Source organism: Schistocerca piceifrons, chromosome 1 (assembly GCF_021461385.2).
Source record: "Schistocerca piceifrons isolate TAMUIC-IGC-003096 chromosome 1, iqSchPice1.1, whole genome shotgun sequence".
Taxonomy (NCBI): Eukaryota; Metazoa; Arthropoda; class Insecta; order Orthoptera; family Acrididae; genus Schistocerca; species Schistocerca piceifrons.
In genome coordinates, this window is record NC_060138.1 from 1,072,088,418 (window position 1) to 1,072,101,658 (window position 13,241).

The 13,241-nt window shown below is 39.9% G+C and overlaps 1 protein-coding gene across 2 annotated transcripts in view; it reads left to right on the forward strand.

Annotated features, from left to right (window-relative positions):
• Positions 1–13,241, forward strand: part of LOC124797889 (mediator of RNA polymerase II transcription subunit 30-like) — a 93,535-nt gene that overhangs the window by 53,869 nt on the left and 26,425 nt on the right. For both annotated transcript variants that reach the window (XM_047260996.1, XM_047261006.1), the window contains 2 exons: positions 2,173–2,331; positions 8,977–9,078. In XM_047260996.1, the coding sequence (XP_047116952.1) occupies positions 2,173–2,331; positions 8,977–9,078 (261 nt within the window). The remainder of the gene's footprint in view (positions 1–2,172; positions 2,332–8,976; positions 9,079–13,241) is intronic.

The following is a 13,241-nucleotide window of genomic DNA, read 5'->3' on the forward strand; positions in this document are numbered from 1 at the left end:
CAAAATGTGGCACTGCATTCTTGCAATGCACAAAAATGTAGACACCTGGCCAGCTTCAGGTTTGGTCTGATCAGTCCTAAGAGGAAAAAGAGGGCCAGTGCTGAGCCAAGTTGTTTACATGTGATAAGACAGCGCCATCTGCAGGTGTTTGTCTATTGTGTGGAGGATCTCCTCAGAATCCTCAGCTGTGCCCAGCACTGCCTCTTAACAATGGACCTTCTCATTTCAAGCTTTCTCCCAAATTTCCCTGGCAGAGGCATAGCAGAACGTAAGGTCATGGATTTGTGAATCTGCGTGAGATGTTTGACACTTTCCACAGTGAATTTACATTTACTACTAGACAAACAAGTCAGTAACTCATGAGCAATAAGATGATTTATTTTTGTCGATTGTTAGTCAGGCTACAAACTGTAGCCTAATAAGTCACTTACTTCCTCAAATGATACCGAGCGAGGTGGTGCAGTGGTAAGCACATTGGACTCGCATTTGGGAGGATTACAGTTCAATCCTGTGTCCGGCCATCCTGATTTAGGTTTTCCGTGATTTCCCTAAATCGCTCCAGGCAAATGCCGGGATGGTTCCTTTGAAAGGGCATGGGCGACTTCCTTCCCCATCCTGCCCTAATCCAATGAGACCGATGACATCACAGTTTGTTCTCTTCCCCCAAACAACCCAACCCTCCTCAAATAATTCTTCTAGTTTTACTGCATGAACTAGTTCGAAGCTGGAAATTAAATCAATCAATCATTCAATCAATCTTAGAATTAGGCAACAAACATGATGAAAGACTATTGACATTGTGGATCTGTTGCGTAGAATGAATGAAAATGCTGCCAAAGCCATGGAACATAAGAGTCCTGATCCTTTATGTTAATTTGGGGTGCAAATGTGGGGACAGGAATCGAAACGAGGACACTCCAATCGGCACAGTAGATGAAGTGGACTGTCGCAGAAGCCAGTTCAGCAGGGGCTGTTGCTGCTGGTGGTGTTCACATTGCTACAGATAACATTTTTCTTGCTGTTCCTGGTGTTTTTCTTGCTGTATCAGTTGTTGCTAGAGAAGTGCCAGTTCTGTCAATGTAACTGTTCCCAGATTTTACCAATGCTACATCTACAATGATGTACAGATCATAGAATAGCATCACGACCACTGTATTGTCTATCGTATTTTATTCTATGATCACGATATAATGGCGTGTGACGAGGGCGTCCTGTCGGGTAGAGCGCTCGCCTGGTTCAAGTCTTTCGATTTGACACCACTTCGGCGACTTGCACGTCGATGGGGATGAAATGATGATGATTAGGACAACACAACACCCAGTCCCTGAGTGGAGAAATCTCCGACCCTGCCGGGAATCGAACCCGGGCTCTTAGGATCGACAGTCTGTCGCGCTGACCACTCAGCTACCAGGGGTGGACTATGATCACGATGTGCAGAGTTCAATACAACCGTGTACTGGTGTTGCAGAATCAGTCTAAACAGTCTGTGTTACAAGCAATGGTCATAGTAATAATGGTAATAGCAGTTGACACAGGTACAGTATTGACTTCTTAATTAAGAGTGTGGACATGACCTTTGTGCTTCTAGTTAGACTGCACTGCAACAAGAAGTGTGGTCAACATCTCGTGTGGTTGCTGATCATGCTGCCATCTCCATTGTTTCAGGACCACTTATTTTGTTACCTATTAATAGAGTAACTGCTGAACAAGAAGCAAATGTTGCTTTGACTTACGGTTGTTCATGGATAATCTTGCCCTTCTCTTCCTGTCCAGTTATTTGAAAATATTGGAAAAATATCCTTCTGGACATTCACATCATGTATTACCTCTTACTAAGCCTGAGCAGCTCTTGTGCATCCAAAAGCTCATCAAGCTACAGATTCTAGCTACACTGGTGAGACATTTCATGATCTTGACTCACATCAGAATGAAGAGTAATTCCTACAGCTCCAAAGCTTGACCAATAGCCTCATATATTGTTTATCTCTGTGACACTTCAAGAAGAGTGGACTGACTTGGTCCTTCTTCATGGAGTAATTCTGAGCAGGTGTACTTAAAACTTCTGCAGCCACGATATTTTTCCCTAGGATCCGTAGCATATCTTCTGTGCTAGCACATTTTGACAAGAATATATCATCGTACTTACTCAACACCTTTTTTTTTTCTTTGCAGCCCCCAAATGGCACAGCACAAGGAACAAACACAAGCGCTGAAAGGAAGGCAAAACTTCAGGAACAGATCCGAAATGTTCGCATTCTTTTCAAGAGATTAAGGTTAATATATGATAAATGCAATGAAAATTGTCAGGGTATGGAGTATACGCACATTGAGGTGAGTACATTATCTGAGCAAAATGTATTTACAATTGACTGTAGAAGTAACATTAACAAACAACAACACGAGGGGTTGTGGGGCAGCGGCAGCTGGCCATCTGAATGGAAATGAAATAGGTAGTATGATGTACATGTACAGACAAACAAATGATTATAATGCCAGAAAAGATGGAAGATTTATTGAGGAGAAAGAGCTTCACAAATTGAGCAAGTCTAACACATTGATCCTCCTCTGATCATTACACAAGCAGTTATTCAGCTTGGGATTGATTGATATACTTGTTGGGAGTCCTCTGAAAGGATAGTGTGCCACAATTCTGTCCAATTGCTGCATTATATTCTCAAAATTCTGAGCCAATTGGAGGTTCTTGAACAAAATGCTCCTAACATTCTCAGTAGAAGAGAGATTCGGTGACATTGCTGGCCAAGGTAGGGTTTGGCAGCATGAAGACAGGCAGTAGAAACTCTTACCACGTGGTGGTGAACACATAAGCCCAAAGTGGCTTGCCATGAAGGGCAACAAACTGGAGCATAGAGTATCGACATAATGGGTGCTGCAGATGACAATCAAAGCAGTCCTGCTTTGAAATGAAATGGCCCTTTAGACTATCGCTTCTGATTGTCTGGCTGTATGGCAGGTGATAGTCAGGTTGGTATCCCACTGCTGTCCAGGGCATCTCCAGGCATGTCCTTATTGGTCATCGGGAGTCAGCTCGAAATGGGACTCATCACTGAAGACAATTCTACTCTAGTCAATGAGATTCCATGCCAGATGTGCCCACATCATTGCAGATGGGCTAGATGGTGAACAGAGGTCAACAGTGGTAGGTGCAAGGGGCACCATGAGCTCAGGCCTCTGTATGGGAATCACTTATTAACACCACAGTGGTGTCGTATGCGTAGTATCGCTCAGTGGCTGGTGACAGCACTTTAGTATCTTTTGCATTCTGTTAGTGTTTAGTTTAGGTAACAGTGAGTTACGCACATAGTGCTTGTGCCCTTTCATAATAGCCGCCAAAAGAGACGTCATTATTTACGGTAAATGCGTGGACATCTCGTGTGATGTTCTGGACAACTTGGCCGATTGGGAAGAAGACATTGGATATAAACAGAAAGTGAAGCAGAGTTGTCGGAAGGTAGTGAAATACGTCAAAGAAGAATTTGGCGAACACTATGGTTGCCAACTGATATGGACAAATCAGACGAAGAAGACAGTGCATAGTGCTCAGACTTTGATTTACTGAGAACCAATAATAAATTTGAAGGATCTCCGGGTCCAAACACATTTCCTAGAGATAAACAGAGCATCGAGGATATCGTAGAATTATATATGGGAAATGATCTAGTTGAATATATTAACAATGAAACCGACAAGTACTACAGTCAAAATTGCAACAGAAGGAAACTGGATTTAAAAAATGCCAAATTTGTCGATGTTACGGGACCCGATCTTAGAAAATGGTTTGGGCTTGCTATCCTTATGGACATTGTAAATAAAAAAAAAAGAAAAGGCAACGATCAGTGATTATTGGCCAACGAATCCGTTGAAAGAGACAAAGGTGTTTCGCAAAATGATGTCGCACAACCGATTCAGACAAATATTATAATTTTTACATTACTCCGACAACAGCAACAAACTGGATAATGCTGACCAGCTTTTCAAAGTGTAGTTTGTAATTGGTTATTTTTCCAAAAAGTTCAAAGAACCTTTTAATCTAAGTCAAAACGTCTCAGTTGATGAAGGAATGATACCGTAGTGAAGATGGATAAATTTTAAAGTTCACAATCCGTCGAAAATTATGAAATATGGCCTACTCACTCGTATGCTGTTTGATTAGAGTACAGGATACATTTCCTCATTCGATATATTCCGACACTGAATAGCCTTCAGCAAAAACAGTGCTGGAACTATTTATGGCCTCTTATTTAAAGTGGCATCACCTCCACATGGATAATTATAACAGTGTAGAACTTGCAGAGAAGTTACTTGAAAAGAAAATTCGAGTTTGTGGAATGATATGGCAAAATAGAGTATTTCTGGAAAAATTAAAGCATGCCAAAAGTCAGTGTAACTGTCTCCCTCTGGTCAACAGTTCAAAAGATTATGCAGCACATATTTACACTGGCATCCCTCAAACATTCAGAATGTGCAGCAAATGGGGCTCAAGATAGGCTTCAATGCTGTGATTTTGCCAGTCATTTTTTTTCGCACAAATGAGAATGGATGACTTGGGGCCAGGGAATATTCTTTGGATGGATGAGGTACATTATACTCTACACGGTGCCGTGAAAGAATAAAACTGTCACATATGGCGTTCTACTCTGCCACATATTGTGCAGTAACATCCACTGCACTCAGCTTATGTGACTGTGTGGTGTTTACTCGAGCTCCTTCAATCTCTGTCTGTTTTTCATCTAGGAGATGACACATTGCACGTTCAGCAACAGCTGCATGTTGTGTGGACCTCCTCCTGCAACACTTGACTGAAGCATTACAAGAATGGAGATGTCACACCATATTTTCATGCAAGATTTGCGACACCACCTGTCACTTGCCAGAGGATTTGCTTCGAGAAACTTTTGGTAACGACGGCATCGTCTCTTCACAATCGAAAGACGTGCGACCTTACAGAACTCCCAACTTCAATCCATTTGACTCCTGGTTGTGGGGATATGTGAAAGATCGTGTCCATCCTGGATTTACTGGGACTCTTCCTGATCTGAAGGATAGCGTACATAGATACATCACTCTGATAAGGGATTTGCTGTCAACTATCGGCCTTGCCGTGTTATATATGCAGCATGTTGCTGAGTGAGGACACAGTACTGAATGTGTGTCATAACTCGTGACCATCCTAGTAAATGTGCCAGAACCAACATAACCACCTGTCTGATCATTCTCCCTCTTTTATGCAGCCACGCCACATTCTGACTGCTTACAGTGCCATATTTTCTGCTGGTGACAGAAAGTAACTTAGTTTTTCCAGTATACTCTGCAAGTGCACCTATTAATGAACATAATAAGATGTTGCAGCATTCTGCAATGTAGGCAGCCAGCACTGTGGCACTCGGAACACCATTAGTTTAATTATAAGTGCACAATATGAGGTACTTAAATGATAAATGTGACAGATTGAGTTACAGGTAGTGGAGAACTACTATTAATATTATTAAATAAAACTTTCTGTGGGCCAAGTTGGCATACTCAGGGACAAGTAGTTGGCTGTTCGAATGAAACAGAAACGCTATTGATCACTATGAAATTTCAGTTTCTTTAAAAATATGTAGGCCAGAAAAGCAATATTCGCTCACATTTACTCTTCAAAAATGCAAAACTAGCTTAATTTTACTCAAGAATATTTGAACATAAGTTCAAAGTTTTTAAAGTACAGAAGCTGTAAGTGTTTAATGTTGGATGCCAACAATATTTGTTGCTTTTTCAACCATCATGCTACAAAATAGCATAAATGTCCTCACTTGTGAAGATATTTGCGTAAAAATTGTGAGAAATATGGATGTGTGCAGTGCTACAGTTGGCGAGCACATTGTCATTCATGCATTTTAAACTTTTTGCAAAATGCATTTGATGTTGGTTCCAATAAAGTTCAGTGATATTCTTTAGGACATAAATGTTTGCTTTTTTTTTACTCAACAGTTTTTTGTGTTACCTAAATGACTTTCTAGGTGGAAAATAAATAAATAAATGGCGTGTGACGAGGGCCTCCTGTCAGGTAGACCGCTCATCTGGTGCAAGTCTTTCGATTTGACGCCACTTCGGCGACTTGCGCGTTGATTCTAGGTGGAATTGTAACTTGTCAGCACAGGTTTGAACCTGAATCGAAACAGCAGTCTTAAATGGAAACATTCGTGTTCATCCACTGAGAGAATTTTCAAATCTTAGTTGTCTGCAAGCGAGATGATGATGATTTTCTGGGACTCACAAGGCCTAGTATTTTTTGACTGATCAGGTGGCTAACATAATTGACTGTGAGCAGTGTATATCACTCTAAAATTCTTCTGAATAAAGTGAAAGGAAACATGTTAGTGGATAAAAAATTTAAGTTGTTGTGTGTTGCTTCATAGATATTACCATCTTGATTTGAGGAGAATAATTTTAACCTTACATACAACACAACAAATAAAAATAATTTTATGCTACCCACGCACCAGTTGAAATTACGTGCACGGACTCCACAGTATGTGGGGATGACAGTATACAGCAAATGAGTGGGCAAACATATTTAATATGAAGTCAGAAATGTTTAAAACGAGGCTACAGCAGATTCTGTGGGAGAAGTGCTACTGTTCAATAGAAGAATTCATGGAGGATGAAATGATAATTTCACCAAGTGGTAATTGTTAGATTTTATTGTGTGTGTGTGTGTGTGTGTGTGTGTGTGTGTGTGTGTGTGTGTGTGTGTGTGTGTGTGTGTGTGTGTAGAACAAAATTGTATTATTAATATGATGCTGTTTGTTAACATCAGCTGTTCTTTGTTTATAGTGAAATTTTAGCACAATTTGGCGTGTCTCCTGTAACTGAATCAAATGATTTAGATTATGTATGTTATGAGACAAATAAACCACAATTCACAAGACCTCGAGCTGGTTTTCATTTAATGTGTCTCTCAGGGAAATATTAAATTGCAACTTTTGATAGATTGCTTGTTGAAGTTAGGATTGTGTAAAACATTTGAAGGGCATGTGTTCCAAGCAGTTCAGTAAATAGCTCGCAGTTCTCTGTACAGGGTGATTATAATTAAAGTTTAACTTTCAAAACAGTGTAGAAATAAAACCACTGGTCACAATGACGTCAAATTGCAACAGAATAATATTGAAGAAGGGGCAAAATGTATGCAGAAGAAAAAAAAATAGTGTGAAAATTGATCAATAGACGGTGCTCTGTGTCAGATCAGCTAAATGAAAACAACTGTCATGTGCATGACCCATTGAAGTTGGTATAAACACGCCAGGTACACGGCTTTTCTTCCTTTCGCGTCTGCGATGTTAGCCATGACTGTCTCAATGCAGGATTGCACTCAACTTGTAAGGCTGTATTACAAGAATGATGACTGTGCACATGTTGCTCCGTAGACATTCTGGACACTGAAGGGTTCGAAAAAAGGCGTTGGTCTGATGACTGCTGAGGGTCTGGAGAAAACGATTCAGAAATTCGAAAAGACAGGTTCTTTTGGTGTGCAACCTGGTAGAGGGAGGAGATGAGTGGTGGTGTGCAAATGTGTAGTGCATGGAGAATTGCCCGAATGTTGGACATAACTGTGAGCACGGTGTGTAAAATCCTATGAAACATACTTCTTTACTATCCATTCAAAATTATGCATGTGCACAAGTTGCTCCTTGTTGGTCTGCCAGCAAGAGAGACCTTTGCTTTAGAATTTCTCGCTTGCATGGAAGTGGAAGATTATTGGCCTTGGAAGATCGTGTGGACAGACGAAGCTCCCTTCTATCTGACAAGATATGTCTGTACTCAGAACTGGCGAATTGAATATGGACAATGGAAAATCCACATGCAAATCAACCAGTAGAACTTCATCCTGAAAAGGCCAGTCTTGTGCGTGTTTACAGCATCGTTTATCATCGGACCATATTTTTTTGAAGAGACAGGTGCTTCGACGTATTACCTGTACTGTCACTGGTAAGTGCTAGGAGTGTCTTTTGTGCAACTACATCATTCCAGCTCTCCAACAGCGTGGATGGGATTATTTTTATGCAAGATGGCACCCACTGCACATTGCAAATCCAGTTAAGCAGCTGCTGAAGTGCCATTTTGAAAATGCTAGAATTACCAGCTGCCATTTCCCTACAGCTTGGCTGTCGCGCTTACCTGGTCTTAATCCATGTGACTTCTGGCTGCAGGGCTATCTGAAAGATGTTGTGTTCAGTGTTTCAATTCCAAACTTTGCTGTGTTGAAGGCACGCATTGCGCAACACATTCTGAATGTGGCACTGGGAACACTTCAGTCAGTTGTGGAATGTGCTGTTTCTAATTTCAGCTTGTTGCAGAAAATGGTGGACGGCATATTGAACATGTTTTGCACCAGTCACACAGAAATTAATAATCTGATTTGATTTTGATTGATGCATTTTATGCAGTTCTTGGCCTCAGGACAGTTAAAGAGATCTTCCCCATCCAGTGTGATATGACCTTGCCGTGGTGCATGGGCTTACGTAGCTAACAGTATCACACCTGTACACCCATGCACATGGAATAGTACGGTTTGTTAAACATCAGACATGCACCTTAGGCATTGTTGTATGATTCATTTGTCGTTTGTAGTTCACCAATATTAAATTATATTGCTTACAGCTCCAGCTATTGCTACATTTGTAACTATTTATTTTTCTTCTGCCATTCATTTTCCCCCCTTCTCTGATAATATTCCATTGCAATTTGATGTCATTTGGACCAGTGGTATTATTTCTACAGCGGATTGAAAGTTTAACTTTAATTATAATCACCCTGTATGTATGTTTAACACCTTTACTACTAGTGAAGAAATTGGCAGTGAAACCTTTTACTTTCAGCTGGTATTTATTTTATATTTGTTTATTGCAAGCATTTAATCCTTTATAACTTATTTCCAGTGGTATCATTGCTACTAATAAACTTTCAACAACTTTACAGAGCTTAATTCCATTGAAAGAAGAATGGGATATGAAATCAGATGAGAAGAAAACATCTGAATCATACCGTTTGGCATGTGATGAAAACAAAGAGATTATGGAGGTATGGTTCTCTCATTGTTAATTGTATATTTAATTACCGCTATTACTGCTTCATAATGTCTTAATGTATCTTTAAGTTCATTTTTATGTGAACATTGAAGGTCACAGTTGCTATTTATTTGCAGTACTAATTTCATGTTAGCAGTACTTAAATTAGCTATGAAGAGGGATGTAAGGTCTAGTTCACTCCCAGTGGGACCAAAACAGTTCAGATGAAAAATGATCTCAAAGCTAAGTTTCCATCTAAAATTTGTCAAGGATCAGTCATCTGCCTATTTGCTAATTGATCATGGTGCTGAAGAAGAGAATAATTAAGGCTACAATACTAAATTAAATTTTCCACAATTTTGGTAGAATGGGTTATTTGCTAAATGTGTTTGTTCATTTAAGAAGGTGTGGGGGGGGCTTTTTCTTATGAGCAAAAATCTCTAGTTGTTCCAGGAGATCTATTTTTATTCCTTTGTTCAGCAGCTTGTAGGATATGGAAGTTCGTTTTGATGTGTGTAACTGAATGACCTATTTGTGCTAGGTGGGCTGTAAGACTAGGTCCCTTAAATTTGTAAACGTAGCGCATCTGTGTGTTTTTTGTATCGGATTTCAAAGTTTTGTCCTGTATTCCCTATGTAGTAGCAGGAGCAACTGTCGCAGGATAATTTATATGTACCAGATTTTTGAAAAGGTGTTAAACTATTTTGTTTTGTATTTCGTTTGTTGTTTGGTGATCTATTTCGGCTCAGTGTGATTTAAACCATTTTGCAAGTTGGTATGAGATGTTACTGAGGAATGATATGGAGATATTAGTTTCTTGTGCTATTGATGACAGTGTTATTAACACTGTTTGCTTGGTTTTTATCTTTTCATCTAATTTTTCAACTATGAATGGGTCATAAGCATTTTGTTTAGATGGTTGAGTGCTGATCCGAAAACTGCTCATCTGTGTTCTTTTGGGTGGCATGATGTGTTATTTATGACATCTGATATAGTAGATTTCTATAAATTTGGGATTTTATTGTTATGACAGGTTATGTTTAGGTCAAAAAAATTAATTACTTCTTGTGTTCGGTGTTCAACTGTAAATTGTATTTTGGGATGTATATTATTAAGATGCCACCAACATAATGTTCATAATAAATGATCCTGCCATTTTCAGTTTTGTTTGCTTTGAAAAATTTGGGCTCCCCGTCCCAGCCTCCTCTTTACCCCATCCAGTCACCACTCCCATCATGCACTGGCGCTGATGCTCGCAGTGTGGTTTCAGTTGCCTGAGACTGCAGTTGTATGTGCAAGTTCCGTGTTTGTTTGTTTGGTTGTTTGGTTGTTGTTGTTGTTGTTGTTGACTGAGACCTTAATGGCCGAAAGCTATAATTGTGAGAATCTTCCTGTTGTCCCTATCTGCGACTCAGCATCTCTGTTATATGGTAAGGAGCAACTTTCCTTCTGTAATATTGTTATCTTCCTTCCTGGATTTTCCATTGTTAGATTTGGTTTCTATATTAGTAATGTAGACTCTCGCCTTTATTATTTTTGTTGGAATTTTGTCCCAGGCTACAGATTCAAGATTATTTAGGGATTTCCATAACGTTAGCCACTTCATAGCAGAATGCACGAGTCAATTTGAATTCTCCTGGTCTGTGTTGCGTTATTTTGGGACTTATGTGTGGAGCAAGGAGATAAAAAATTTTGTTTGTAGTTATAAAATACTGGTTGAGTTCTCAACGAATGTCTATAACGAAAATAAACAGTTTTTGACAATATAATGTAAATAGATAGACCAAAAATCTACTTACCAAGTGGCAGCAGGAGAATACACACATGAGGAGGAGGTTATACTTATGCGAGCTTTTGGAGCCAAAGTGTCTTACTCATGGCAAGAGGACACACTGGCTCTAAAAGCTTGCATAAGTAAAATCTCCTTTTATATATGTGTTATCCTGCTGCTGCTTGGTGAGTAGATTTTTCGTCTGTCCAATTACATTATATTGCCACATAAGTCTGGAGTTTGTAATCATTTCCCCCCTCAGTTTCTAATTTAGGATTAAAACTTTGTTTTTTCAGCACCTATTTCAGTCTTAACAATCTGCCGTACAGCTTTTCATTTATTTATGGCATTTGACATGTATTTACTGTTCACCATTTGTTTTGCCAGTTTAACTACTCAGCCAAATATTCTTTTGTATTTGTTTACATACCTGACAAACTCCCCACCAAAGTTGTTCTTTGCTTCCATGTGCAGTTTCCTCTTTCTAATTCTAGAGAGAGACTGATACCTTCAGTTATGCACAAGTCTTTTTTACAGTTTTTGTGATGTGCTGTTGTAAAGGGGAAACATTAATTGAAAACTCATGAATTCTGATACAAAAGTGTTGTAATTTGGTGTGTACCCAATACCAGTTGCTGATCAGCTGGGAAGCTTCATTTAGTCTCCAGACATATGTACTTGCATTTTGTTGGCTGAAGTTCCTGACTCATTTCACTGTTAACAGCTTTATCTAAATTTGACAATGAGATAAAAGCAGCTGGATGGTCAGATATCCATTAACAAGGTTGACACAATTTCTGGAAATCGGAGAATTTCAAACTTACTAGGGAAAGCTGAAAACAAAACACTAGAAAAATCTGTCTCGGAAGATGAAATGGTTTGTTTACCAAGATGTCGTGCATCGTCACTGGTTGGTTGCAGCTGAGTATGTGCGCTGCTTCCCTACTCCCTCATTCGTACAGCTTCTCCCCCTTCTACCACACCCCTCAGTTTGCAGTCAGTGCTGCCACCACTTCTTGCCACTAGCCTAGCAGCTGCTGACGAGAGGCAGGGAGGTGTGAGGAGTGGTTTGTTTGGATCTGATTCTCAGTGTGTGTTGATGAAGAGGCCGGAGATGGCAGTAGTCTATCTCTCTATCTCTCGTTTTCTGAAAAAGGCATGGCCAAAAATGTAGTTGTGAGAGTGATTGTCTTTTCTACGTGCCTGACTGCAGCTCAATGATCATCTTTATGTTGAGTTGCTAACTATCCTCATTCGCATTGATTCTCAGAGTATCTGCACAAGTTATCTTTGCATGTATTGATCATTGCGGTCTCACTTTATCCACCTGGTGTCTCTGACACATGAATAGCTGGCCGCAAAAGTGGACTTCCATGACGGTCCTAAACTACAGCAATGTCTTTGGGTAACTTCAGTATTAGATGGGCCTACTTCGGCAAATACATGGAGTGATACAACTGACAAACAACGAAAAATTTCAGCTGCCATTACAAAAGAAAAAGGAACTGAAGATGCTAAAGAACCAAACAAATACAAGTGGACCAGCATAACATACAAAAAGACAGAAAGAAGCATTATAATAAGACAGAAAGTGAATTCTTTATTATAGGTGACTCATTGTTGAGAAACATAGTTGTACCAAACTCCGAAATGGACATTTGACCTGGAATCAGGATGCATCAATTGCATACACACCTAAAAAAGATCTTAAACTCAAGAGAGAAAGCAGCAGATAGCAGCCAGAAGACTCTACCCAAATTCCAGAATAATAATAAGTGGCATTGTGTACAGAAGATTGGTGAGTGACAGCTATGTGCAGAGAAAAATGGCAATATTAAAGAACAGTGCAATAAACTGACAAGGGGAGGCCGCCAATTGTGAAATTCAGATTCGATTCATACTGCGCATAATAAAAGCTCATGGCCAGAGGTGTAGCGTGGCAAAGCACCAAGATGCACTTCTCAGCCGTTGTCGAGAAAATCGACAGTCAAAAGAAACCGTTGCGGTGAAATACTCTCTATGATTAATAATATTCTACAGCGTCGTGGCGCAGCGGTAAGCGCTTGGATTCGTAATCCGAAGGTCGCCAGATCGAATCCCGCGCCATGTAACCTTTTTTTAGTATTACTAAAAAAAGGTTACATGGCGCGGGATTCGATCTGGCGACCTTCGGATTACGAACCCGAGCGCTTACCGCTGCGCCACGACGTTCTAGAAAATTATTAATCGTAGAGAGTATTTCACCGCAACGGTTTCTTTTAACCGTCGATTTTCTCGACAATGGCTGAGAAGTGCATCTTGGTGCTTTGCCACACTACACCTCTGGCCATGAGCTTTTATTATGCGCGGTATGAATCGAATCTAAATTTCACAATTGGCGGCCTCCCCTTGTGAGTCGTTTTCAT